The sequence below is a fragment of the Rhamphochromis sp. 'chilingali' genome (genome assembly GCF_963969265.1).
Source record: "Rhamphochromis sp. 'chilingali' genome assembly, chromosome: 22".
Taxonomy (NCBI): Eukaryota; Metazoa; Chordata; class Actinopteri; order Cichliformes; family Cichlidae; genus Rhamphochromis; species Rhamphochromis sp. 'chilingali'.
This window is the reverse complement of record NC_137950.1, coordinates 19,733,906-19,753,568: the sequence shown is the minus strand read 5'-3', so window position 1 is coordinate 19,753,568 and position 19,663 is coordinate 19,733,906. Positions and strand designations below refer to the sequence as shown.

General features: G+C 39.2%; 2 protein-coding genes across 6 annotated transcripts in view; both read left to right on the top strand.

Moving 5' to 3' along the window:
• The window catches only part of pald1a (phosphatase domain containing paladin 1a), a 59,136-nt gene extending 57,647 nt beyond the window's left edge, over positions 1-1,489 (top strand). For all 5 annotated transcript variants that reach the window (XM_080872658.1, XM_080872656.1, XM_080872659.1 and 2 more), the window contains exon 20: positions 344-1,489. In XM_080872658.1, coding sequence (XP_080728784.1) covers positions 344-493 — 150 coding nt within the window. In that variant the 3' untranslated portion in view covers positions 494-1,489. The remainder of the gene's footprint in view (positions 1-343) is intronic.
• Positions 1,490-11,720: 10,231 nt separating this feature from the next.
• adamts14 (ADAM metallopeptidase with thrombospondin type 1 motif, 14) overlaps positions 11,721-19,663 on the top strand; it is a 58,235-nt gene continuing 50,292 nt past the window's right edge. Inside the window, exons 1-2 of the mRNA XM_080872880.1 lie at positions 11,721-12,396; positions 12,808-13,229. Of these exons, the coding sequence (XP_080729006.1) occupies positions 12,318-12,396; positions 12,808-13,229 (501 nt within the window). The 5' untranslated portion in view covers positions 11,721-12,317. The remainder of the gene's footprint in view (positions 12,397-12,807; positions 13,230-19,663) is intronic.

The window sequence follows — 19,663 nt, the reverse complement described above, 5'->3', positions numbered from 1 at the left end:
GCTCCCTCCAGAACCAATGAGGACACTATTCAGCTGATTTTACAGGCTGATTTGGTTTCCGCTTAATTTTTTTTTTTATTGCTCTGATTATGCCTGAAAATAAGTACGGTCTTAATATTTTTACCCAAGTGACACAACCGAATTCTTTTTCAGCCACTTCTCCAAACCCGGAGTTGAGCCCTGGTCTTTCATTATAACAGCTGAGCATCTAGCAGCCATCAGAAACCATGCTGAAAAAGTGGAAGTCCATGTGTTTGTGTGGTCACAAAGGACAAGAAGAGAAAAAAAAATCTTGGCACGCCATATCGCCTGTTCATTAATATTTTGTGCGTTTCTGTGGTAGGTGGCTGCCAGAGCCGGAGTTTATGACATCCTCAACCAGCTGGGCTTCTCTGAGTTTGAAAACCCGAGGGACACGCCACTGGCCAGGCTGCGCTGCCGCTGGCAACAGCAAAACATTCTGTCACTTCCTTTCCGCGGGGAGTTCATCTGAGAGGGGATCACTGTGAATACGCCAAAACAGTACTGTGCTTTTCAGAATAAAAGACATTTCCAATAACATAGTTATGCCTTCTGTATTTACCCTTATTTTCTGTATATCTTCACAACACCTGTTGTTTAATGTTACTGCTTTTTTCCTTTTTTTCTCACTTGTGATGTTAACAGTTTTTAGCTTTAAATCTCAGCAAGATTCTGCTTCTGTATTGGAAGTTGTGCCTTTACATCAGTGAATTTATTAATGTACTAATTTGTACATGTTTAGGTTATTTTTTTTCTTAAAATCCCAGTAAAATTATGCTCACTTGCGACAGCTCTTTGAAACTTCAGCTGGAACTAGAGTTAAATGTTGTTATGGAGGAGGAGATCAGAAAATTCTAACAATTTATGTCACTGTGCATCTGTTCCACTTTTTCAGAAGAGTCCCTATGTACATATGGAAGCTGTCAGTATTTAAATAACTGTGCTGTTGAGTTTTCCAAACGTTATTTGATAAGAGGATTTTGAGCGTTGCAAAGATGCTAAAATATGACAGCACTTATATGTTCCTCTGTTGTACCTGATTTTAGTTTTTTTGTTTTTTTACGTTTGATTATATCTGTCATGATACAGGTACTAACATTTTTATGTGTTACATTTGACTTTGAAGCGCTCTGTGGTTTTTTTTTGTTTTTAAACTTTGTTTAAAGCTGTAAAATTACTTCTGTCATGTGATGTGATTCTGCATTCTTCCTTCTTGTCAAAACATGGTCCACATACATATTACCAATAATGCAAATCCGCCTTCCTACACAGCCTCAAGCTGCTCACCTGCAGCTTGATGCAATAGAAGTCCGCAAAGCTTTAAAGCACCTTTGATGTGTACATTTGGAGGCGTTACTTTTATACCACCTTGGCTTGGGGAGCTTAAATTTATGGATGGAAACAGCATCTGCAGATATTTGGTGTGACTTGGATTTTTTTTTTTTTTTTTAAATACACTTAGTGTTTATTGATGTGGATAAATACACCATTCCATAACTGCAGCTGATGTTCATTTCTTCAGTGGAGGGAAACAGCTGCATGATTCACTGTTTAGAACAAGAGTTTAAAGTTGCATTGTCTTTCAAACATTTACATCATTGTTTTCTCTGAATGCATGACAACACCAGATCTGTAGAGTAACTTTAACCCTGCAGGATTTCTTTAAAGTCTTGACATGTTCTTTGTTTGAGCATGTTACCGCTATATTATGAATCCTGCCTTAAAACCAGAAAGATAAGCAAAAATCAAAGGATCAAAAATTATCAATCGTTCCTCCAGATACCTGTCATTCTTGTTTGTTTCAGTGTGGCATTGCATAATGAAAGTGCACCCTTCAAGTTATCAAAAACATTGCAGTGATTGAAAATGGGAAGAAATTTAAAATACACAGTTTGTGTTGGAACATCTAATACCCATCTTTGTGATTCTTGATTAAACGCACAAATGTGGAGGTTGTATACTAAGAGATCCTGATATCTTAGCTAGGCTTTTAATTTAATTGTTTTTTTTTTTCTTTTTTAACAGGCGCTCTTCACAGAGTAAATGTCTTTTATTTGCTGTATGTACCAATTATTTTCTTGTTTGGAAGCTAAAATAAATATTTCAGATAGATCTAACAGAGTTTCTGCTTTTGATATCTTTTTTTTTTTACGTGGAGAAAACTAAAACTTATCCATCTGCACCAAGGATTCGGATTTTTGTGTGTAGGAGGGTTTTATGATTTTATTTTGCACACTACTGTCCTCTGTGCCTTGTTTTATTGAAGCTTCTGAAGTCTCCTGCGATGGAGCCAAATGATTGTCTTCCCTCCTCGGTTTCCTTTCTTTTTTCCGCCTTATCTCAGCATCATCTTTTGCTGCAGATACGCACCGCTGAGAACCCTCTCGTATATCCGCGAGGCCTCTTTGTTTTGTGTCGGTGCCAACCTCGGAGAGCAGGACAGGTTATGAGCATCGAGCAGCGTACATTTACCCAAAACAGATGATTCATTGTTGGGCTGAAATCTTAACATATTCCATACACAGTAATAAAGAGCTTAGGCAGATCAAAAGACTAATCTGAGTTGCGTTTTGATGTGGACAGGTAAGGTCTTAATTAAAAAAATATGGTCAGTCTTTCAACAATGGAGGCCTGTGTGAGGATTAAAAGCCACCAGCCGGCACATCAGTGAAGCACACTTGGCTTCGCTGGCCTGCTTTGAAAGTCTGATATCCCAGATCACTTCCCGTCTTGTAAGTGCATAGCAGGCTTATCTTCGGGACTACGGAAGTTGTTAGGACTTTATCACACCACAGCCTATCCTGAATTATTGTAAATGGAAACAAAGTGAGCCAGATTGAAAGGCTTCCTGTAGAGTTTGAGACTTTATGAGCTAATTCATCCCTCTTAGTGAGAGGGTTGGCAGGCCCTGAGGCACAGATAAATTCACCATAACACTTATTGTACACTGTTACTCTTTACCAATGGAGAAAAATTGGCAGATATGGAGAAGGTCTATTCAGTTGCAGCATGTGGCCAACTGGACTCCAGGTCAAGATAAGCCCAGGACATGAGGACCATGCTTGGATGATATAGCGGCCCCTCGCCTTTGAAATTCTTTCCAAACTCATTGAGATACTCCCCAATGTGAAACTCAAGCTAGTGGTTCTGAAGGATCCAGAAATTGCAGCAGACAAAGAGTGGCATTCAGAGGTGAGCAGCAAGAGGGGATGTAATGAACTTCATGTGAAAAGCTTCCCCCTGCAGATGAGAGAGCTGCTGAGGACAGGAGGCATCATGCCGGTGTAAGGGGTTCATGGGTGCATTGCCATCCTCTTTGATTGTTCTTGTGTGTATAAAGGCCGCCTTAAAAAACACCTCGGGAACTCAAGTCTCAAACCTCTCAGGGATTTGATCAATATTAATAAGATTGTTAAGACCTTGCTCTTAAATCTTCTCTGGCAAATACGTGTCTGGGCCTTCATTTACCGTGAGCAATAATACACAATCCCTGTTAGGTTATTACACACACTACTGATCCAGGTAAAGTATCAACTGGCATGATAAAAAGTACTGATTGGATTGATAGTGAGCTTTTAAATGCTTATTCCTATTCCCATTTGATCTTTTGGGATACATCCCCATGACTAAGGTTTTCTTATTTAGAGGCAAGGTTCAAAGCATGGGTGATTTGTTGAATTGTTGAATGAGTTTAAGCAGACTACATGGAAATAAAAGTAATATAGTGGAGCCACTGGTAACACTCGTTATAGTAAGTCTCCATTAGGTTGCAGGGCATTCAGACGTAACCAAGATGACCTGCTGAAGTTCCAACTGAGCATCAGAAAAGGGAAGAAAGGTTATTAAAGTGACTTTGAGCATGGTATGGTTATTGGTGTCAGACAGGCTTGTGTGAATCTACTGGGATTTCCCACACAGCGAGCGTTTATAGAGAATTGTCTGGAAAGGAGAAAATAGCAAACGAGCATCGTTTTTTTGGGGTGAAAATGCTTTATTGATGCTAGAGATCAGAGGGGAATGGTCAGACTGCTTCTAGCTAATAGTAAGACAACAAGTACTCCTGAATGAGGCATGTAGAAGATCGTCTCTGAATGCATGTTGAACCCTGTAGTAGATGGGCTACAAGAGCAGAAGACCATACTCGGCACTACTTCTGTCAGCTAGGAACAGGAAACTACGTTAAGGCTACAATTTGCACCAGCTCTCCAAAAGTGGACAATAGACGTTTCGAAAGTTTTGCCAGGTTAGATGAGCCTCCGTTTCTGCTGTAAAATCCAGATGGTAGACTCAGAATATAGCGTTAATAACATGAACATTTGGATCCATCCTGCCTTGAATCAATAGTTGAGGCTACTGCTAGCAGTGCGATGCTGTGTGGGGATATTTTACAGTGCAAAAGTATTCGGCCCCCTTGAACTTTTCCACATTTTGTCACATTACAGCCGCAAACATAAATCAATTTTGGAATTCCACATGAAAGACCAATACAAAGTGGTGTACACGTGAGAAGTGGAACAAAAATCATACATGATTCCAAATGGTTTTTACAAATAAATAACTGAAAAGTGGGGTGTGCTTAATTATTCAGCCCCCTTTGGTCTGAGTGCAGTCAGTTGCCCATAAACATTGCCTGATGAGTGCTAATGAGTGAATCGAGTGCACCTGTGTGTAATCTAATATCAGTACAAATACAGCTGCTCTGTGACAGCCTCAGAGGTTGTCTAAGAGAATATTGGGAGCAACAACACCATGAAGTCCAAAGAACACACCACACAGGTCAGGGATAAAGTTATTGAGAAATTTATAGCAGGCTTAGGCTACGAAAAGATTTCCCAAGCCTTGAATATCTCACGGAGCACTGTTCAAGTGATCATTCAGAAATGGAAGGAGTATGGCACAACTGTAAACCTACCAAGACAAGGCCGTCCACCTAAACTCACAGGCCGAACATGGAGAGCGCTGATCAGAAATGCAGCCAAGAGGCCCATGGTGACTCTGGACGAGCTGCAGAGATCTACAGCTCAGGTGGGGGAATCTGTCCATAGGACAACTATTAGTCGGGCACTGCACAAAGTTGGCCTTTATGGAAGAGAGGCAAGAAGAAAGCCATTGTTAACAGAAAACCATAAGAAGTCCCGTTTGCAGTTTGCCACAAGCCATTTGAGGGACACAGCAAACATGTGGAAGAAGGTGCTCTGGTCAGATGAGACCAAAATGGAACTTTTTGGCCAAAATGCAAAACGCTATGTGTGGCGAAAAACTAACACTGCACATCACTCTGAACACACCATCCCCACTGTCAAATATGGTGGTGGCAGCATCATGCTCTGGGGGTGCTTCTCTTCAGCAGGGACAGGGAAGCTGGTCAGAGTTGATGGGAAGATGGATGGAGCCAAATACAGGGCAATCCTGGAAGAAAACCTCTTGGAGTCTGCAAAAGACTTGAGACTGGGGCGGAGCTTCACCTTCCAGCAGGACAACGACCCTAAACATAAAGCCAGGGCAACAATGGAATGGTTTAAAACAAAACATATCCATGTGTTAGAGTGGCCCAGTCAAAGTCCAGATCTAAATCCAATCAAGAATCTGTGGCAAGATCACAAACGCTGTCCATCTAATCTGACTGAGCTGGAGCTGTTTTGCAAAGAAGAATGGGCAAGGATTTCAGTCTCTAGATGTGCAAAGCTGATAGAGACATACCCTAAAAGACTGGCAGCTGTAATTGCAGCAAAAGGTGGTTCTACAAAGTATTGACTCAGGAGGCTGAATAATTACGCACACCCCACTTTGCAGTTATTTATTTGTAAAAAATGTTTGGAATCATGTATGATTTTCATTCCACTTCTCACGTGTGCACCACTTTGTATTGGTCTGTCATGTGGAATTCCAATAAAATTGATTCATGTTTGTGGCTGTAATGTGACAAAATGTGGAAAAGTTCAAGGGGGCCGAATACTTTTGCAAGCCAGTGTATATGGGACACTGTGGTGTGAATAAGGCACGGCGGGACCACAGATCTGCATTTTGAGCCATCTTTATTCATTCTACATGCATCACACCACAACAACACTCTCAACCCTGCTTCCCCGTGATTTACCACCGCGGGCAGGATCTGCAGATGCCATGCAGGTGCGTCCGCACGGCACCACAGACCACGCCCCACCACAGACACTTTAAAACTGAAGATCAATCCCATTACCCACCTTAGCATTGTTGCTGACCATGTCTGTCCCTTTATATCAACAGTGTTCTGATGGCTGCTTTCAGCAGGATAACACATGTAAAGCTCAAAACATTTAATAATAAAACAAATAGCCAATTAGTTTCAAGATCTGAATCTAATAGAGCACCTTTGGTATGTGGTACTATGGCAGATTTGCATCATCAATGTACACCTGGCAAATTTGCAGGAACTGTGTAAACAACACTAAACTGTTGAATCTACGAAGACTTAAATGAGGTCTGAAAGCAAAAGGGAATCCAATCGATACTAGCAAAATGTACCTAACAAAGTGGGTGGCAAGTGTATTTATACTGCATAGTAATCAGTCAAACTACATTGCAAAGTTAGACCTTTATTTCAAACAATACCTGAATGTTAACTTAACAATGTGTATTTAATTTATACAAAGCTTGATTAGCTGATTCAAAGCTGAAACAGAATGTTCTATTTGTTGTGATGCCAAGGAACACAAACAGCGCTGCAGTCATAACCAGAGGTGGGACCAAGTCATTGTTTTGCAAGTCTCAAGTAAGTCTCAAGTCTTTATCCTCAAGTCTCAAGTCAAGTCTCAAGTAATGTCAGGCAAGTCAGAGTCGAGTCTCAAGTCACTGGTGTAAAAGTCCAAGTAAAGTCACAAGTCTGAAATTTTGAATTTCAAGTCCTTTCGAGTCTTTAAAAAAAAAAACGAAAAAAAGCATGTTGCAGTTATATGCTAAATGTAAATATTAGACCATGTAATTTTTAAATCTGTGTTTTTCTCAACACATGACAAAATAGTGAACGTAGAAACTATACACAAATTGTGAAATTGCACCTCTTTAAAATGCAGCTCAATTAAACCTAGCTCCAAGAATAATTTTCACCGACAGTTCTGAGATAAGCTGCATGTTATTCTTGGATGCGGTTGTAGGACCAGCTTTAAAATCGCATGACAAAAATATCATACATAAATAAAATGATATTTTTTTTAAAATATCATTTAAAAAAAAAAAACTGCATCACCAACGTAGCCTGGAAAACATTTGCTAGTTAGATGAAGTCAGCTATCTCATCGTAGCATATTTATATGCATATTTATAATCATACGCTTCTTGGAGTGAGTGCACACACTCATGAAGTTTAGTAACTTCCGGTCACTGCAACAAGCCCAGGTACAGTTTACCGACGGATGGGTGCAGGACCTTGAAATGCACCGTGTAGAAAGTAAAGACCATCGTACGTATCATAAGTTTACCAGTCTCACAAATCGTCGTCATAAATACACATTCGTTAACCGTTTATTAATAGGACCTTTGAGCTCAACGGTAATTAATTAGTAGTGGAAATAATTTCTGGTACCCATCACAGAAATGTAGCAGTGACAACAATATTGTATGCTGTAATCGTACTGGACAATTAGTGATACAAAACAACTGTTTTATCCTGTGAATAAAAGTATATGTTTTTGTTAATGTACCATAATAACAGAAGCGAAACGCCATATTGTGTCAGGACAATTTACTATTTATGCACAATAAATAAAGGAGCATAGCGCGACAATTTCTGTTCAGCGCCAGACTTGCTTGTAACCTATATCACCAATTATGTTAAGAAAAATGACGCATTAACTACAACAGCAGACTGACCTTTGTGGAAATGCTTGGAGCAGACTAACCTGTGAGCTGGAGTGTTCTGGGACGTTATATTTGGTCTTTGAATGGCTGCAATCCAGGCCATCCGTCGCGTCTTTGTCACTTCGGAAACATGGCTCGAACAATTTCTCTTCAACGACATAATCCGATAACAACTGATCTCTTTACCCGTCAGCTTCCCGTGGCTGTCATGCGACCGGCTATTGCAGTTAATAATACAACAGCTTCTTGACATTTTTGTGTTTCTTTTTATCGCTGTGTGACTGATTTCAATTGAAAGCCTGCGTGCGCTAGTACCGCTTGCCACGAGTTCCCAGAATCCTTTGTGGTTCTACCCGTGAATGACATCACATTTTCAATCTCTATATAATATGCATGTTAAATTTTATATTTGGGGTAAAATATCAAGTCTTTTCAAGTAAACCGGTTCAAGTCCAATTCAAGTCCCAAGTCATTGGTGTAAAAGTCCAAGTCAAGTCACAAGTCTTAGAACATTTTTTCAAGTCAAGTCTAAAGTCATAAAATTAATGACTCGAGTCTGACTCGAGTCCAAGTCATGTGACTCGAGTCCACACCTCTGGTCATAACTCATCCCATGTGTCATTGTATTTTTGTCCTCTGTTTTAGGCTCAGCTGTGCAACATCAGTCAAATAAGCTTAAGCTGTTAAGCCAGTGAGTTAAAACTATGTTGGCACTTCGGGTGAACAAATAGAAGTTCACATAGCACCAGATTTAGCAGCTATTCTTCCAAGCTGTCTTCAGTTTAGTGATATGTTCTGTATGTTGGAGCATAATTCAAATGTTTGGCAACCTTTAAATATTGTATAAGCTAGTGATTCAATACAGTGAACTTTACATTCAATCACAGAATTTCATTCAATCTTTCTATAGTCACAAATACTTTTTATGAAACCAACCCTTGGTGTCAGATCAGCAACATTCTTTTGTTGCTTTTTGCTTTATTGGATAACAGTCTTATCTATAGACTTGTGACTTAACTTAAACTTTCCCTCATGAACTTGAGATTTAAGACTTGCTCTGACAAACTTGGACTTTGTTGAAAAGATAACTCTGTTTCAGACATGAACAGGTCACAGCAATGTCACATCACTGCCACTGTCAGTGTCAGTGAGTCTCATTACACATGCAAGACTATCAGAAATGCACAGAAGGCTTCTCGGCACCTGGCAGCTGAGACTGACTCCAGCACCCCTGTGACACTAAGATTCATAAGGAGTTAAAGAGATGGATGGATGGCGTTCTAAACATGTTCTTCGGAGACCCAAGATGTAGATGTAAATGAACAGTAATTGAAAGGTAGAGGTAGTATTCCGTGATATGTTTTTGATAATCTAAGGGCAGAAGGAGTAGTTTATCATTGTAGCAGATTCTTAAGTGTGTTATTTAGACTTATAAATTATGTATTAAAAAAAGGATGAAGATCCCTCGGCGTCACTCATTTTTAGTTTTTTAAAACAGTAAGAGTGGAGAGCTGATGGGGGAGTGAGAAGCCAAGAACGTTGCACACTCATACAATAGGGAATGGTCAGTCGCCACAAGCATACCCTGCTTTATCATCTATTTTAGCATAAATGGGATTGTAATAAATGAGCAAAATAAATAAGACTTAAAACAAACACCTCAGACCCTAGAAAATCAGAAAAGTGTTTAGAATTCAAATCAGCAGAAGGGTAGTTTTCTCACACACTTCTATAGAATTGGAATTTGCAACCGCCTACTTGCCATTTAAAAGAAGCCCTAATACCTAACCTGGACCCACAGCTAGAAAGAGGAAGTGTAGTGTAATTTTTGCATTCATTTCCCACAAAACTGAATGAAAAACAATAGTTTTTGAAATACAAAGAAACAGACAGGGTTGATTTAGTTCTGTTAGAGCTGCACAGGGCTCCCAGATTAATCACATCTTTTTAAAAAAAGGTGAAGTGAAACTTGTGTGCTCATTTTTAACCATCCGAACACTTCAGACGCTGCTCTTCCCGCAAGCTGCCGGGCAGACTAGCAGCTGCTTTGCATCTCTCTGCATCTCAGAGATGAAAAGTCACATATTTTCTCAGCACGCTGGCATGGCTAGACCACATTACAGCACACATTGAGGCATCCACAATTCCACACTCTATACTGCAACTTTCCCCCTCTGCTGAAAACACAGTGTGGGAGAAGACGTTTGATTCTTTGCAGCTCCACCTGACAAAGTTAAACCAGGCACTGTAAAGAAATTATATGCGCCAGATTTTAGGCATGGTTTAGGCTTTGAAGCCCATCTATGTGAAATATGAGAGGGAAATCTGTCAGCTAATATCTTTTTTCTCTCCTTTTTTTCAGAAAAACTGACTCTTACATGTCTAATTGTACTTGAAAACCGGATTTGGAGACAAACCTATACCGAAGTTTTGATCTTACACTCCTGTTGTAAAGGACAGAGTGTTCTGTAGTAGAAAATTGTTCTGGTGTGTGGACTTAACCACAGACTGTAAGTGGAGCTATTCATTTTAGAGGGGAAAAACAAGACTTCTAATTGAATACTATGTTATATTGTGGAATGTCATTCTGGCTTTTGGAAACACATGAAAAAAATCCTCCAAACAGTATGGATGGAAAAACTGCATAAAATCTTCTCACAAGGCAGTTAATGGTTTCCATCTCTTAATGCTGCGGTTAGTTTCCATTGCTTATTAATGCACAAGTCTGGATCACCATCCAAAATCCTCTCATTGCTGCCCTGGGGGAATGACTGCTCTAAACCCACACCTGCTCTGCATTGACCATCCTGGTAGCTTAATTAGCCCAAAATTAAGGGCAGAGTACTCTTATCTGAGGCCCAGACGCAGTCGAGGAACTGGGGAGGAAAAAGAAGGTCCTGTCTAGACACTTTCCCCCCCTTTCTCAAAAAGTACCTGAAAGTCAGACTCATGTTAGCCCAGCCCCCTTCTCTTCCTTTGAGAAGGATTGCAGAGTTGTTGGTTCAGTCTCAGGCTGGTTGTCATGTCTGACTAAGTCTGGACTCCAGCAGACTGAGCCGTGGCCAACAAAATCCTGGTTGCCCGAGCAGATCCAGCATTTTAATAGGCTGTCATTCCACCGATGGAATCTGCTGCACAGTTTTCACACATCCTAAGCCTCAAATGATGGCTTTGGATTTGTTCCTTTTCTCCAAAATGGAACAATATGCTCGCAGTGACATCTGCAGGATTCGCCATGATTATTTAACTTTAAACGCAAACCACTTGAGGTCATTAAATCGGATCATGCAGTGTGTATTTTGTTGATACCAGAACATGGAAAACGTGCAGTTATATCAAATCGCTTATTATCCCTCTAGCCAATGATAGGCCTGAGTTTTCAAAAGGCACACCTGCACGTTACCCCAACATGTACTTTTGACTCTACATTTAAAGGATCTTTGAAGGCAGATAAAAAACGAAGGTAGAATGTTACATATGGTAAAACCAGTTTTAATGTGCAATGTTTTCTTTATGTTAGTAAAAAGGATACATAAGGTAATTAACGTTATTTGCCTTGGCAAAAACTGAAGCTTCAGAACTTTGGTTGCATTTTATAGCTTTTGCTTGAAATAAACAAGAAACGACTGTAGCCGCGTTGAATTTCTTTTATCTCCGTTTTTTAGATTTAAATTCATTTTTCATGCCACGTTTCGACAGTTAAAGCGCCCCTTTCCATTCATGGACGTTATCCTATGCGTTTTTTTTTTTTTTTTGCGGACTCGTGTGTAAACACTTAGCAGTTATGACAAAGCTTCTGGTTGAGTTTGTCTTCAGAATGAGAACTTTTAGAAGTTTAAAAGTCGCGAGGCTAAATATGCGGTCGTCTAGGGCAGAGATGGCGCTCCCACTATTGGCTGGTTGTGGCTTCAAGTCGAGCAGTTGAGACTTACGCAGCCGAGCCATTGGTGCGTAATGGTGCACGACTGGACGGCAGATGTTTCACCACCGGGACAGTCTGTCTCTGCACACATTATCTGAACCCTTCTGAGTTTTTTTCTTCTTAGCGTAGGCGTGTGTTAACTTGGTCTCCTTGCGATTTAAAAGTTACCTAAGAAGAAAGAGAGAAAGAGGAAGGGGGAAAAAAGTGGACAACCTCTTCAAACCGTCCCGGTTTTTACCGGGGAGTTGTCGTCATCAATACCACAGATGTCCCCCCCCTTTGCTCCCTGAATGGATAGGGCAGTCTTGGTCTATGCAGCTCATTGCAGGCCAAAAGATTGGAAACAACTTGTGAGTATCCGTCAGTTTGGCGTCTAGAGGGAAACGCTCAGAAATGCCCGGCTGCTTCGCTGGAGCTCAACTCTGAGGACTTTTCTCCTGCATTTGTGCTTTTCCAGGAGGGAGAACTCTGCTCTCAGTTTGCAGCAAGAAGGAAAACTTAGCGCTGAAGTGGCAGCTCTCACATTATAGTCCTCGCTATGGATTGTATGTATTTATTGATGTGCTTTTCACTCAGTCAAGTATTTTTGGAGTGTATTTTCGCAGCAAAAGCGCATGGTGAGTTATCCATTCCGTTTCCCTTTATTTTTTACACATGTTTTTACGGTGCAGAGAGATGCACTGTAAAGTTTATAAAGTGGGGGGGAATAATGATAAGAATGAAGCCCTGCATCTATTGATGGGTCATACATTAAACCTGACAGCCTTGCTGTTCAATCAATGTAGGGTGTTGCTGTATTTCCACTGTGACTATCCACTGTCAGCTATATATAGTTGTTTCATAAAGACAGTATTAATGCTAAGATAATTCATTATGTCATAATAAATATTATTTGTCTATATTTTCTCTTTTTTACTCAATCGTGCATGTGTAGTTTCTGTTTAAACTGCTTAGTTGTCATTTCCTTTGGAACTTGCTTTGCATAGGTCACTACTGTCATTCTCACTTGACACTGTCTGTCTCATCAGAAAAAATCTCTGGAAAGTTAAGTGAATATGGTCTTATCGTGCCATTCAGCACAGACTCCCATGGCCGGTACATTTCTCATGTGGTCTCAGCTGGAATTGGAAGTAAAGGTGCTGCTGCTCCTGTTGTTGATGCTGTCTCAGGCTTTGGCAGCAGAAGAAGGGTGGCCCGCAGTGCCTCTGAGATGCCCTCAGTCACCTCAGCGTCGGCTCAGCACTTATTTTTCAATGTTACTGTGTTTGGGAAAGAACTGCACCTCCGCTTGAGGGCCAACAGGAGGCTGGTAGCCCCAGGGGCTTTTGTGGAATGGCAAGAGGACTTTAAGGAAAAGGCCAAGGAACGAATCCAAGGAGACTGTGTTTTCAGTGGAGATGTGACTGACATGCCAGATGCTTCTGTGGCTATCAGCAATTGTGATGGACTGGTAAGTACCACTACTGCAGGCGTGAAATAGTAGTATGATGCTTTCACTTCTTTGACACTGTGTCAGCCAGAATATGCTTTGACATGTATTTTTTCATATCCAGAAAGTCTCCCGGGGCACTTGTTCCACATAACATCATCACATTAGATAAAAATGGTTACATCATCTGAAATCCTTTGATGATGTTAAAAGGCTGCTGTCATCTTGTCAGCATGGATACTTAATAACATGTTTGCATTGTATTAAAGAAATGTCAGCGTTATTTACAAAATGTCTCTCACAACATCTTTACAATGCTGCCCATCTGTATATATTTTCCAAAACATCCCACCCACTAGGCTCTGTGTGGGCTAGTTTGAATGCTGTTTTTTGTTGTTGTTATTAGACTCATTTTCCCGGCTAGATCAGACCAATTTGGAAAATTACAGAACAAACATCTCAAAAATTGATAAAGGATGAGCCTGATTGCATTTCTTTCTGCTGATGACCATCTGAGTGTTGATAACATAGACGTAACTTCATGTAGCAGGCTTTAGCCTAGCCTTTGAAAATGTCAAAATCAGTGAGCTTCAGGGATGTCTTCTTATTTTTGAATGTTGTTTTTATGCAGGGTTGACATGACAACATAACCTCTCATAAGCATAACATCAAAGGTCTGATAACTGAACAGCTGAACCAACCACAGGACATTATAATGATGCCTTGGTCAAACTTTTCCATAGTGTAGTGGAAAAAGTGTGAGTGTTTTAAACCTTTGGTAAGTTGGTAAAGTTGTTAGGCAGTTCTTAAGACTCGTATTGTATTTTTTATTTAGTGGTAGTGTAGTTTTAACATAATGTAATTACATTTTCTGTAAAATGGTTGAAAAAAAGTTATAGTTAGTTGTTACACAGCACAGTTGGACTTTATGAGAGTAAGTGTACAGGAAGCTAGTTCAGAGGAAGCTGTAAAGACAAATTTGAATCAAGAGAGAACTAAAGAACAAGGGGTCTGTTTACTTCCTATTAAAGCCACTAATCCATCTAGCTATCCATTTTGTTAATATCCAGTACAGGTTCATGGGGTACTAGAGCTTCTTCCAGCTGTCACTGGTACACCCTATTAACAGTCACTGTAGCACAAATGACTGTAATTAACTTGAAGAGTTGAGGTGATGCTCCATAGGTAGCAGTGAATGGATCTGTACAGCATACAACATTATTTACTCCTATTTACTCCTATTCTTGTTTTTGCACATGTAGCGGTGCCGTTGTTTTTATAGGTTAGGGTTCTTGCTCATAAAATGTTAGCATTCTACTAATGGTTTACCGCTTATTTACTGTGTAAAACAATGTAAAAATTGATTGATCTCCTTCCAGGATTGAACTGGGGATCTTTTCCCCATTGGTCTTATTGTGCCATTTGATCTGTAAATGACTACGCTGTAGAATCCAGATTAAAAATCGCCAGATTTTATTTTTCAACCAAGTAAAAGTGCATTTTCCCTTCAATATTCCAACATATACTGTATATTTTGTTAAATATACTTTAATCTAACTTTAATATTTGTGACTTAACATGCTTTTACTCATGCAGTATACTTTTATAGGGCATAGGACATGTGGGAAATCTCTTGTTTTATTTAATGCTTTGACTTAATTATAAACCAGCCACATGTGACAGTTTGAGATAATAAAGCTAATTTTTAACTTAGCAATTAAGTCTCCTGTGTTCCAATGACTCCTTTTAATATGTAGGCGTAGGAGCCAGGTGAGATGGTATAGGCCATCCAATTAGAACGAAAAAATTCAGCTTATATACTTGAAAGAATTACACTTACTAAAAACAGTCATAAATATTCAGAATGTCTCCTTCATCTCAGTCTTGTGCACACCTATTTCAGTGAAGTGTTGCCCAATATTACATATCTCCAAAGTGTATTAATGCCTCTTAGAGCTCGCGAGAACTACATTTAGGCGGTAATTCTCAGTGGGCATCCATGCTTTACATTGCTGTAGTTGTTTAGTTCATTAACAGTATGAAATTGTGGCTTAGCGTAGCTTTTGTGAGTGAGAATTAATTAGCTGCAACTTATACAGGTGACAGTTAATGGTGGCTTAATATTTGAAACATGCAGTTTGAATATTTTTGTACTTTGCTAATAAAAAAATTAGGGAGTATAAATTAAAAGTGTTTAAGTAAGGCTTGGTTGAGCTTTTTTGACCCCTTTGCCAGATCCTAAAAGTCAGGTCCTAAAAGGAAACAGCTACTGGACCCCATCACCAAAAAAGTTGAACAATGAAACTGGTATAAAACATTCTTAGGTTTGGCTTAGTTCATAATGAAAGAGCACATTCTCAAGAGGCCTGTCTGTCTCCGCAGCATTGTACTCCACCATTACCAATACTATGTGACTCATTTTGCACTAACACAGTCTCTTGGTATCACCAATATAAAGCTGTGTTATACTGACAGAGCAGAGCGATGGGAGGTGAGACGCTAATGGATGTTTGCAGTTGGGAAAATTAGAGTGAATTTCCAAACAAGCATGTGACATTTGAAATGGCAGGCTGACCACATTGAGGCTACCTCTGACAAAAACAGCATGCGTGGAAGTAGAGTGAAGATAAAGTCACCTGGAAGCTTTTGAAATCCTTCACAGGAGACAGATGCATGTAATGTTTAATTTAGGATTCCTTTTGTAAATGACTACATATTGTGAAACACTGATTAAATAGTTCATCCAACCTTGAGTTGAAAGATCATTGAGGGGCAGTTCTCCTTTCAGTGATCATCTGTTAATTACAATAGCAAAGACGAAAAAAAGAGATGCATCAATTGAAAAAAACAAACAAACCCTTTATATACTGATTCAAGTCTGCAGGTGACAGCAATTAACCCTGTTTTGACTCTAAGCCATATTTCAACTCTGCTTCCAGACTTGTTTGTCAAAACAGCTGAGCTTTTTGTCTCGCACAATTCGAAGAAACAATAGAGGGGTCCTAATGTATTTAACTGGTTGCCATCACTACGCCATCACGTATTTATTATTATTAACACAGGAAAATGTGCTGAAACTAAGAAAAAAGTAGATAGAAACACTTCTCTCTTCTTTTTGAATGTAATGATAGTGAGCGGTATACAGACAATGAAATGCAGTGTTCACATAGAAATCACAAGTTATTTCTGAAAGCCAACTGTGTACCCTTCAGTGGCAACAAGTGACACACTGGCCCTATGCAGAACACTGTCCTATTCACCTAGAAACATGGTAGAAATGTCTGATTTGTTATAAAGCACAGTTTAAGAGAGACCAATCCTGGTGGTTCTTTCTAGTTTAAACCATGTTTTCTTAGCTATTTTCTGATTTTGTGTTCTGAAAGCTTCTGTTGTGCTTTTTCAGTTACATTTTGTTCTACTAGCTTTCTTAAACTAACTCCATTCTGGTAGAAACTTTTTTGTTGTTTTCTGTTTTCCAAGCTCCTCTTTGTACCCTGGGTTTAAAACTAGTAGACACAAGCATATGGTTTATGTGGTTCATTTTGAAGCCTCCAGTTTGGCATTTGGGCTGTGTTCATCTTTGCTTTTGTAAGCCAGAAGTGATTAAATTCACTAACTTGTCACCTAAGGCTAGTCAACTGACTTGGTCCACAAGGTTAATGTGATACTATTGCTGTGTCTTAAATCTTACATTTAAAACTGCACTGGACGCTCCTTGGATGGTCTATTTATAATGACAAAACAAGTTAAGTGTGGAATGCACTGCATTTGTGAGCTTTAAAAGTCCCCATCTTGGTTACAGTATGTAGTAGAAAGAGAGGAACTACCAACCAGTTTTTAGCTAAAGTTGTTCTGCAGGCATTAGACCTGCTATATTTTGTTATACGGATATTAGGCCTCAGTCACAAAGGCCTAGAGACCTGGCAACCGAGTGAAATCAAGGTGAAAATGTGTATTTCCTGAGTGCTTCCTGGTGGTTGCTGGCAGTTGCTGTGAAATCAATCACTAAAACTGCATTCACATAGGCCTATGGATGCAAGAGCCCCCTGGTAACCACTGGTTACTAGATAAATCTGTGTATTTTGCAACTGGTTGGGGAATAGTTGATGGAGGTTGCTGGCAGTCACTAGGGTGAAACTAGTCGCAAAGAGATATGCTGTGCACCACCCAAAAATCTTATTTTCATTACTTTGCTCATTACTTTGTTGTTGTTTTATTAGAGGTAGTTTTATTAGAAGATGCCAACTTGTCTGCAGACTCATGCAAGCTCCTTGCCAGGCAAGAGTGAAACTCTTAAAAATGAAATTTGAAAAGACCCTTTGCATTCAGAGTAAAAGTTGAATCTTTTGAAATGTGTTGAAAATGTGTTGATATTCTCCATTTCTGGTTTGTGTCACACTTTTTGCATTTTACTTGAATTGTCAAAGGCGATCTATTATTTCTCTACAGGTCAGAGAGTAAATGGAGAGTCTTTTCAAATAAGTTGACAACCTCCATGCAAACTACAGGTAGCTATTTATGATTTATAACCATTTTGTTTTGGTTTTGTTTTTTTTTTACAAATTTTTCCAAAGGTAGAAACTATATTAGAAACACCCTTCAAACATTTTACAAGTGTTGATGATGGACAGTTTGTCCACCAGAGGGCACTATACAACTTGGCTAAAAGTGTTTAGAACACCACAATAAGCTCATCTGAGCCAAGTAAGGTAGGAGGTAAATAAGTAACTTGTGACAATATCTGGTAATATCTCATTTAGGTTTAGTGAAAAAAAACTACACATAACAAATGTTGGGGAAATCTATTTAAGTTTTTTTTTTATGTCTGACAGAAAAAAATTGACTAATAGATTGGATATTTAAATCACCAAATATCAGTGTAAGTCTTAAAAATCTGCTAGCAATTGAAGCAATCACGAGGAGTCAGCAACCTCCTGTAACCGCTCACCAACTGGTCAGGAAATACACATTATTCCCTAGCAACTGGAGGTTGCCACAAAATAATAAAAGCAGATAAGAAAATTTTGTTAAAGGAGTGTCCTTCACAACATAAACCATTGGGAAAGCAGTATGATATATGAGGCTCAGAATAAAAGATAACATCAAATTAACATCATTTTGTATATATTTTTAGGTAAGATTTGAGTATGCTCTTGCTCTGAAGCAAATGTCTGATTCATTGTCTCAAAGGCAAATTGTTATGAGGCAGAAATTTACATTTTGACAGACTGATGTGATCAAATCACGCAGTAAATAAAAATCCTAACACTGAAATCTGCATGTGATTTAAAGGGGTTTTTTTTGTCACTTTGTGTCAGGAAAAAAAACAAAAACAAAACAAAAACATGCTGCTGCTAATCTCTGAGATTAGATCTCCACGAACAATATAGCACTTTATCGTCGGTCACGGTGGCAGAAGTCTTAAACTCAGCCAGGAAACCAAAACTATCTGCATCACTAAAGACCACTAAGTACATGTGGGAAACTATGCTTTGTTTGTCGTTTAGGTGAACTTATCCTTTAAAAAGGCTGCTGTCAGACTGTTACCAATATAGTACATGTGTTTCCTTGCATCAGAGCCAACATAAACATGGACTTGTTCGTGCATGCAGGGATTTTCAAGATGCATTTGTGAAGTTGCACAAACAGCTTGGAGGCAAATTATTTAGTCTGATGTGTCTGCTTTACGTAGAATGAAGATCAAGTATGATGAAAGGACCCAGTCTGAAAAGGATAAGAATGCGAGTCATATGCTTAGATTGTTAAATGCGGGCCAAATCTTTAAGATGCACTCTAAGTCTTAATGTACCACCAGCACTCAATCTTCAAAAGCTTTTTGATGGACTTCAATAGAGACCAAAAATTTTGTAATTTCACTTTGTATTTTACCCGTAGTTGACTACAGCCCAATTGCAGTGACTCACACACACTGTGCTAAATAATTATCTGGATGGAGATTGCAGTAATGCGGGTGTAGCCTGAATTATGGGAAGTGGATAGCACAGTTTTAGAGTGTGTGTTTTTTAATTTTCATGACAACAAAGTGCTAAAAGGTGAGGAACTCATCAGTAGTCATCATAGTTCTTGTCTTACAATTTTTCAGCAGTTTCATTCTCTTTACTGCAGCTGCATTTCAGTGATAAACCTCTTTAGTTTTTCCTCTGCAGTGAGGCTGCTCCAAGAAAGATGACTCCTACAAACATATTCAACTATCTGGTCTCCTACCCTGTGTTAAAATGTGCAAGATTTATGGCATTTGAATCTCATTACAATATGCAGAGTAAAGCTGCTTGTTAATCTTGAATATATTTGGTCCGCAGATTTTTAGCTGAACTTGCAAAGATAGAAAGTTCAACATAACTTCATAAGTATTTGACAAAAACAGATCCACACTTTCAGTTTCATTTGAAGGTGTTTTGCATCTAGTGACTGCCAGAATCTGTGATGTCATCCTC